The following is a 9,793-nucleotide window of genomic DNA, read 5'->3' on the forward strand; positions in this document are numbered from 1 at the left end:
TAACAAGGAGTGCCAATAATAGTGGAGGATAATATAGTCACAGACGGCCAGGATGCCTCTTCGCTGAGAGGACCAAGGGAGCAGAACACTACCTCCCCTGGGTCACTAGATAGTACCTCCCATGGGTTGCAGTGATGCCTCAGACTCCCACAGGGCTATATGGGAGATGGAGTGGTCTACAGCCCTGTTGGGTTTCAAGGGAACCACCAAAGGGCGCTGTAGCTGCCGCAGAGATCCTGATCCTTGCACCACACCCAGAACTGCGGCCGGAAGTAGGTCATCAAGCACTTAGAGCACTCCCAGGTAATATATGAAAGAAGCCAGCAGACAATACTCGGTGACCCAGATTCGGGAGGAGGGAGACTAAGCTTGCCGAGAAGTGGAGGAGAAAAGTGAGAATAAAGAAGATGGAAAAGGAATTGATTTATTGTGTTTGTGCTTGGGACTGGCCTATACTTGTGGGCAATGCCTTCCCCATTCCCACAAGTCAAGAAAAGAAATAAAATCACTTGTGCTTTTTTCAGTGTGCCTCCTGCATCTGTCTGTGTCGGGTTAGGTGGCTCCTATATTGTATATAGGAGAAAATTCTAGAATAATATCCTCAAACTTTATACTATGTTTAAGAACAGTTATATAGGTCTAATCCAAATCTCATGCTCACATTGAGTCTCTCAACATTTTTGGTAATTTTGTTTGGTTAAGAAACCATGTTAGACAGAAATAAATCCGTAGTAGGGTTGCATGGTATACCAGTACTGGAAAACAGCTTTCATCTCACCCCCATCCACAACCCCCTAACCACTTCATTCTACAGTCCGTAGTGTATATGTGGAAATACATCCATTCATGTCTTGGATGCAATAGATACTTGGAGTTTTCTGCTATTTGTTTCAGAACCATTTTGGTACTGGTTCTGGGGCTTGAAAGTTGGTATTGATATCGAAGTCAAAATATTAGTACCAATCCAATACTAATCCCTAAAATCTTTAAGCACAATAAGCATTCAAATTCAACAATGCAAAGAGGTTTCTGACTGGCAAAATGTTACCAGAGGCAGACATCCAGTACAAGAAGAAACCTACTCTGTCATAGACAGAGTCCACACTGAGAAGGCACAGCCCACTAAGGGTGTTGTAGAACTGTATGTGCCCAAAAAAGAAGTCTAACTGCATCCTCGCACCATTGCTCGCGTACTGAAGTGTTAGCGTGCACTTTTCGTGGCATTACACATGTATTTCTTGTGCATGTCCATGTCGATCAAACACAGGAAGCTCTGCAGTCTACTTGTGACTATTAGGTACAGCGACAGCAAAAGTGCGACGTGCATTCTTTCTCCGATGTAGAACCGTCATCATCATCTGAGTTCACCTGTTATAGCACGTCTTTATGTGAAAACAGCAGTGTCAGATTATTTTGGGGGGAGGTGGGGAGAATGGGATTGTGAACGCGACAGAGAATTAAACTGAATAAAATTAAAAAACAAAAAAAAAACAAAACAATCCTTTACAAGCATCATAAATTTACACCAGCTGTTACAGTCTCAAATCAAATGTATGTTTTTATTCTAAAATAGTAAGAATAACAGCAGCTCACTTCTCAAAACGGACTCATCTGGGGTCAAACCCGTGAAGTTTTGATTACCAGTCAACAGTTGATACTGTTGCGTCACTGAAGCAGTCGTATCAAAGGGGTGTGAATGTCGCACCCTAACGCGGGTTCTTTTTCTGCAGTTATATTCTTGAATAGAAGTGCACTTGTTCTGTTTTATTTGTGCCTTTTGTAAAAGTGTTTATTTGATATTTGGACTTCAGGCTTCACACATTATACACTTCATGTCGACATTTTGTCAATTATTACTAAAACATGAAAAACGTTTCTGTTTTAACAATGTGTTTACATAGATTATTGTAGACATGGAACACACATGCAATGCATGTGTTCCAAATAATGATATAGTATTTATAAAAGGTGTAATTTTTCTTGACTTCTCACTCTATACAACAATAAGCAACTGACACGCAGGTAAACAGACTTGAGCTGAGAAAACTGCGGCGGTGGGGGGGATGTGATAGTAGGCTGCATATTGACACATTTACAGGACAAAAGATGCTGGCGGAGAGGTGTGAAGGGACTTAAGGTGGGACGGATTTACAAGTTTTTTCGTAGGCTTTGGTAATTCTAGTGTTAAACATGTTCACTTTAATTCTACATACTTTTTCCATTGTGAACAACACTGTTAAATGCTTTATAATTATGGAGCTATGCTATCATTGCTGACATTTTCTTTTTATTTGAGGTACAGACGGATCATGTGACTCACAGGTTGTAGGTGGAGACACCCTTGTGGTTTAGAGCATAATGCCTTATCCACCAGACTACAGTACCTACAATATTGGTTATGAAGCAAAAATAAGTTCAGAGTGGATTTTTAACCTTACTATTAAAACATATTTGTATTCTGTCACTATTGCTATCTCTTCTTACAGAACCATGAAAGTACAAATGTATATCTTGAAGTTAAATACCACTGCTGTGAGGAAAGAAGCATTGCACCACAATGCTCTATTTTCATAATATTTTTCCAATGGCGTTATTGGTACACAGGTTTGTGTTTCTAATCTGTAGTCATTTATGCTGCAGAGTTTACAAATCTGGAACAGTAATAGGTCAGTGACCAGTTCAAAAGGAAATGAAAGACGGCAGAAAGGTGTTCCGAACGTGAATTCATCAGCCTCCCTGAAACAAGACAGAATTCTTTTCTTCTGGTGCAACTGTTGAAATGTATTACTAAATTCATCCATTTCCTGAAATTGCTAAATCCAACTTCATGGCCAAGGAGTTAACCGAGTAACCATAATGATACACCCCCATGACAGTAAAGAACAATTAGCCAATGGTTATTTTGGAGTGTTCACATGAAGTGTGAAACACACATTCTTTTGTTGTCACATCTGTCTGCATGTCCCACAAGAAACAAACTAACTCCCAGTGGACCAACTTAATTGAAATTTGGAAATTTAAAAGAAATTTGTTGGGATTTCAATGGGATATCCCAAACAGGGCAAGCTAAGAAAATTTTTGAAATTTTAAAAACTAATTTAAAAGCATTGGTATATTTACAAAATAACGTCTTAAAAACAGAAACACTGTAAGGGATTCTGATTAGTGAATAATCTTTAGAGAGATTATTTCAACTTGTGTGTTTTATACTGTACACATCTTACTCTTTCACCTGTTCAAAGCCACTCCCAATGGCTACACCAAATCTACGATCCCAGATATTCAAAACATCTGCAGAGTCACATGTACAGACAAACGTTGGGGAAATGCTGTCAGCAGCTTACGTGAACCAACTCACACCCACTAAGCGCTCCTGCAAGATAATCTTTGGAACCATAAAAGCAAAAAATGTAAGAAAGGAAAGTAAAAAGTCATTTAACTCATTTAGAAGTCAACCAAAAATGACGACAAAATAATGTTCGTGCACACACCGGTGTTGGCTAGTTCTTTTGCACTGATTTATTGCTGTTATTTTCAATTGTTTTCCATTTTAGTAATAGTAGTAGCACTTTTTCCCCCAGAATATTTACGGTTTGTTTGGTTGTTTTAAAAAAAACAAAAAAAAACAAAAACAAAACACCACACACACACACACAACTTATTAATTTATAGCCTCCCAACCTCCATTCAATCTAACTGTGGTTATTTTACAAAGTTAGCCAAGTAGGCACAATCTTTTGACTGGCACAGAACTACATAGAGTGACAGAACATACACCAACAATACTGTCCACTGTAAGGTACACCCTTATACACAACCACCAACATTCATTTATACTGGGCCAATATAATGTCACAAAATGACTAAACATGCATTGGGGTATCAGAGGAAAAAAAATATTTAAAAATACATGTACAAACCTCAAGTCACCCACCACCCCTCCTAAAAAATGTATATCAGAGAAATGTACCTCCTTTGGGACGGTCTACTTGGTTCACTGGGGAATCATATTCTGAGCCTGGGCCAAAGAATGTGTACGTTCGTTCTTTTAAGTCTTCAATATTAAGCACTAGTGGAAAAAGGTACAAGACAAATTTAAACTACTATCAGAGAAAATCAGGAATATTCTATGTACTTTGCTTCACTGTAAATGTAGTTGAAGTGTATCCAGTGAGAAATATTCATTATTTAAAAGAGAAACATGCTAGAAGTACTTTTGTATTCACATGCCATGTCAGTTTTCACAGTTGCCATACCACCTTTCTACTTCATTCTTTTCACATGGATTTTTAGCCAGAACCACAAGGCTACTATTGGTTTGTTACATGATCTGCACAAATGTCATCAAAAAAAAAAAGTTACTCTTTTTTGTGAAAATGGTCACACATTAAGCGGGAACCGTTCAAATGCAACAATTGCTACAATGGCAATTTCTGCTTCAGACATTTATTGAAAAAAAATGAATAAATTTAGCAGTGCATCTTGGGAATTCATGTAACAAAGGTATCTTCAAATTCTCCCACTATAAGCTACCACAGAGTAGGGCATTCACTATCAATTTCCATTTAGGAAGCTTGTATTTCCTACAGTACCTGAATGGGAAACACATCTCGATATGTTAGATGATTTATAAGAACATAATAAAATCCCAGCAAAAATCATTCATATTCATCTTGTTACCTCCACATTCAGCTAAGGACTCTAGTAAAACAAAGGCCTGATCTCCATAACAGCTCTGCTGACCAGTTTTTCTCCGATAAAATGGATTTGCAGATTGGACTCGAAATTCAGGAAAAGGAGTCTCTGACAAAATATTCTGAAGCTTCTTCAAGTCATATATCCAATGCAGAGGCTGAGCTGGATGAACAGGGAAAACAGTAAATTCATAAGCTATGCCAGCAATGTATAAAATGACAATTTGAATTTTGAAGTCAAGGCTACTGCTATATCATATAAGGATTGTCTACTTGCAGTTGCCAGTGAACACTCAGATTTCTGGTATCTGCTACTCGTTCCTCAAGTCTACTGGTGATGCTCCATCAACTAGATTATTTTTGTCTTTTCATATCTACTACGCTTTTTGTTAATTAAGCCTGCTGCAACCATAGTGTTGCTTTCTCCACTATGTTCACCAACACTTCTTCCATTCACATTCTGCTCACTTTCTATTTAACCTGTGCCCATCCATTTGAAGGCTTTCTCCATTCTCTGGAGGTGTTGGTCTCCTTTGCTCCCTCAATAACTATAGCCGTATCTAAAATTTGGCAAAAAAATTAAAATGTGTGGTGGGAGGTGTATTAAACAAACTGAGAAGCACAATGAAAAACACCACCACAACAACAAATACATAAAATGCACTTCTGGCAGAAATCTACATGGTAGATTTTTAAAAAGCAAGTATTGGTTGGAGCTATTAAAAAACACACACAACACAGTATGAGAATGTTGAAGTACATGCAACTACTTTAAATGGGATTTTCTAGGATTCTCAATAATGGCTATGAAGAAATTTGAATTTTCTTGTTGGCTGTCAAAAGACAGCGCAATTCTCCAGTTATATTATCCACTACTAGCAGTACATTGTTTAGCTTAGAATTTGATATTTTTCAAATTGAAGTTTTTCTTCTTCACAAACAAGGTATATATGCATTTGGCATGCAAAATTGCGTTCTAAAGTTATTAAGATTTCTGTAAATTTTAAAAAATACAGTTCAGCGATTTTAACAATGCACCCTATTGGGCACGACGCACCATTGGAAAATAAAGGCATAAAAACCTACTGAATAAGTCCTCTTTGAGTTTTGATAAAAGAAAACATGCCTTGCATGTTTCCAACGCAAGCTGGTGACAACAAAAGGGATCTTAAAATAATCTTCATCACATATTCCTGGTACTATTTTTCCTCGAGGTGAGGATACACTTTCTTTGCTTGTGCGAGTCCTCACATAAATACATAAGTAAATCAAAACAAAACAACCAACCACGTGGAATGAACAATTTACTGTGATTTTATGTTTTGTGAGGAAAATACGTCCCAAGGGGGTGAAAGGTTTTACGGGAGAAGACAAGCCTAGCTGGTCTTCTTTTAAAATGGCTTTTTCTCATACTTCAGAATTGCCACTTCAAAAAAATCACAAAGTATATTCCATTGTATAATGTGTATATAACGTAAGGCACTGATTATTTTTGTTAAACTTGACTTGTTTATATGGAATGTTATTTGACTTTAATAAAATCAATTAAATGCAAAAAAAAACAACAATTGAATATCGGACAACTGTCTTGGCTTGGAAAAATGGACGCATTTGGTAAGCTTTTATGCTTTGTGCCCCGTGTCAATAGGGGTTAATGTAAAATGCCAGGACTGGCTATGTACGTTTTAAAATTTATAGGGAACGTTTTTAACATTTAACACAATTTTGCACTGCATATTGCTGTATACTTGAAAAAATTATGAAATTATCCTTTAATATAGCAGGAAAATCCTGCCATGCTTCCAATGCAAAAAGGCTTTCATTATTGTCACTTTTATTTAATCAGTTGTGAAATAAGAACACACAATTTGTGCAAGTTTTGACATTACAGTGTTGTGGACAATCAGCTGTCAGTTACATGGCTTTAGCAAGTGGCAAGTTTATTCACTTTGTAATGAAGTGCCACACACAGCCACAATAAAGGAACGACAGATTACCATTTATCCTGATTGTTGCTAACACAGTTACAATTGTTTGTTCAACCATCCATTTCTGACCAGCGTATTTAGTTCTGGGTTACCGTGGGCTATTCACACTGCACTGAACCCAAGGCACAATCAAACCTTGGACAGGGAACCGATCTCTCACACAATCCACTACAAATCATTCCAAAGCATAAGGCAAATTTTTCCATTCATATGACATGCAATGTATTAACAAAAGCACATTTCAGAGACACACAATTAGCAGGGCTACCGAAAATGCATACTTTATTCCTGAAAGCAAATTGTCAAAAACAAAATTCATACAGTTTGTTGCATCTTTTAAAACAAAAGTTTTATTAGTAGAACAAATAAAATTTGACTAAAGCCCTAATATTTAAAGGACATATTTAAATAGTACTGGGGCAAATGTGATGCCACCTCCAGTTACAACTAATTTCTGTACTTACAGTTTGTTCAGTTCAATGACTAATTCTGCTTTAATACACAGGAATAAAACAGGTGGGAAAATGAAAGCATCAGATTTGTGACATTTGAAATCTGAATTAATTTGACTTGTGCAAGAAATATTGTTCTTCATAAGTGGTATTAAACAGCTGATGTCTCATTTATATACTGGCGTAAATATAAATCTCACATAACTGACAAAGTGATTTATCTAACAAACCTTTACGAAAAGTGCACTGTCAAAAGAGTTTGTGTAAATGAAAGCATTCCGAGTTATCTTGGTATTCAGTATTTATTGTGAGAATGATATAACAATGCCTGACGTTTTATTTTTGGCATTGTTTTAGGCAGCATGTCTTTTTCAGTTCCTGGAGTGTAAATGTCAGCTTGTTCTGATATATTCTATCTCTTACAAGCTCAGAGAACTACACACAATTTCAAAACATAATATAGTTAAACCAAAACACAAAACTACAGTTCTAATTAATTAATTAAATAAAGAATAATAAGGACACTTAGGCATGTCCAGATAGCACAGCAGAAAGTAGAATCACAAGCCAACACAGACATCAGCTCCACTTATCTAAGATGTAAACAGTCAATAGCTTGTTGCTCAGAAGAAGGGGCCCAAGCTGCCTTGAAAGCTTGCTTATTGCAGTCCGTTTAGTTAACCAATAACAGGTGTCATTTGGCTTCACTTCTCATTGCATCCATAATGGCTAACACGGTACAACACCCTACTATTACATGATCTGAGCACCGTAACATTATTACTGGATTATGACAATGGTTAAACGAATGGTGTTAGGTGAAGGACATTTTAATAATGAGCATTTACCAAGGTAACTGGGTGACTGTCCTTTGCAGGGCACACAATTTAAAGTCATCAATTACCTTATATAACAGCATAAAAAAAGTCAATAAACTGGTTAGGTTTGCAGTAATGCCAAACTAGATGTTAGGACAGATAATGTAGAATCTACTAAATTGTTAAAGAGGCACTTGAACATGCATACAGACTTGGAAGATTTGAGCCTGATGTAATTAGATGTAAGTAAATGTAAAGTATTACATGTAGGAAGTAGAAATGATAGATTTGAATGAACAATGGGAGGTCTGGAAATTGAAAGTACACCTTATCACTATCAACTTCCAGACAGAGTTCAGAAGCCATTAAGAAGACTAACAGAATATTAGGATATATAGTAGGTTACAAGACAAGGAGGTTATGCTCAAGCTTTACAACAGTCTAGTGGGACTTCATCTGAAGTGCTCTTTACTGTTTTGGTGTCCAGGCTACAAAAAAGACAGTCTTCTCAGGACTTGAGAGGGCCCTGTAATGTCTTGTCCATAATTCTTTCTTACCTTGCATATAATGCTATCAGGTTATATTCTGACACCTCATTACCTCAAAATGGATTAAGCCAATTCCAGAATATTTATATTGTGCATTTATGTTTATTGTTACATCTAATATCAACTAATTATTGTTAAAAGGCCTTTAAAATTTGAGATAAACCTGACAAAAATATAGTTTGTTTATAGAATTAAGTTTTTTTTAACTGTATGGTCCTATTCTAAGTTGCTTTAAAGCTCCTCGTGTTGTATCCCACTTTATGTTACACAAACACAATTACAATTCTCATGATAAAAGTCTCTGGAACTTTTCTTTACTCCAGATGCTCCAAACCCTGGTTAGGCTCCATATAAACTAAACGATTAATGCAGGCATTCTAACCGGAGACGTCAAATTTCAGTGTTAAGCTTTTAGTGTGTATATTTCAGTGCACGTACCTGCTGCGTCTGCAACGGCCGCTCCAATTATGGCACCGAGAGCGCGGTCTTCTATACCAACGGACATACCTGTGTTAACAGACAAGGAGTCGTGTGACAAGCTGGACTCGTGTCTACAGGTGAGCTAAGGCAGTATTGTCATTTTTTTAAGCTGTTCTCTTAGCTGTCACTGTACAAGAAGCAGGCACAGCTGTGCAAATATCGAGCAGCAAGAATTGCAACCTGTCAGCTCCTCCTGCATTTTCAAAAAGTAAACAAAACTCCCTAGTCAATCCTCTCCGCGCCCGCGTACATTTTGGCATTTATACTAGAACCAATTACTCAAACCTGTACGTTTGCAGTCAAGAACAGTGGCGTCCCATGCATAGACCCTCAATTAGAGTTCTGCTCAACAATAACGTCTTCTTTTTCTAAAACACCCACGCGCATGCGGTCTTTCCGCCGCTGTATATAAGGCCACTTTTGTTATGTGTGCCTAATTCGATTTAGCCAACCGCGAAAATACTTGGCCCCGCCTTCGTGGCTGTTACGTACTGTAGAATCGCTCAATCACAGAAGAGAACAGCATAATTGATGTCTCGTCGCACCAATTGACAAACACCTGTCATTAAAACGTGTTTATTTCGAGACTGCTGGTTATACTTTAACTTCGTTTCCTTTAGGTCTAAATATATATTGCACAGAACTGTACAGTTATATATGACTATAGTATATCCGTCGTATCGGTTCACTATCGAGGTAAGACAGATTTGAAATGTAAAAAAATAAGTAACGTTTATTTCCATGCTAAAAATGAAACAATTCGTTTAGAGAAAGACTTTTTCGGCTGTGTAGCCACATCAAAAGCTCTTATCT

The 9,793-nt window shown here is 37.1% G+C and overlaps 1 protein-coding gene across 1 annotated transcript in view; it reads right to left on the minus strand.

Moving 5' to 3' along the window:
- Window positions 1–9,432, minus strand: part of selenoj (selenoprotein J) — a 32,529-nt gene extending 23,097 nt beyond the window's left edge. Inside the window, exons 1-4 of the mRNA XM_028811097.2 lie at window positions 9,266–9,432; window positions 8,939–9,007; window positions 4,681–4,857; window positions 3,971–4,069 (exon numbers count right to left, since the gene is read on the minus strand). Of these exons, the coding sequence (XP_028666930.1) occupies window positions 3,971–4,069; window positions 4,681–4,857; window positions 8,939–9,005 (343 nt within the window). The 5' untranslated portion in view covers window positions 9,006–9,007; window positions 9,266–9,432. The remainder of the gene's footprint in view (window positions 1–3,970; window positions 4,070–4,680; window positions 4,858–8,938; window positions 9,008–9,265) is intronic.
- Window positions 9,433–9,793: the final 361 nt, after the last annotated feature.

The sequence above is a fragment of the Erpetoichthys calabaricus genome, chromosome 10, assembly GCF_900747795.2.
Source record: "Erpetoichthys calabaricus chromosome 10, fErpCal1.3, whole genome shotgun sequence".
NCBI classification, from domain to species: Eukaryota; Metazoa; Chordata; class Cladistia; order Polypteriformes; family Polypteridae; genus Erpetoichthys; species Erpetoichthys calabaricus.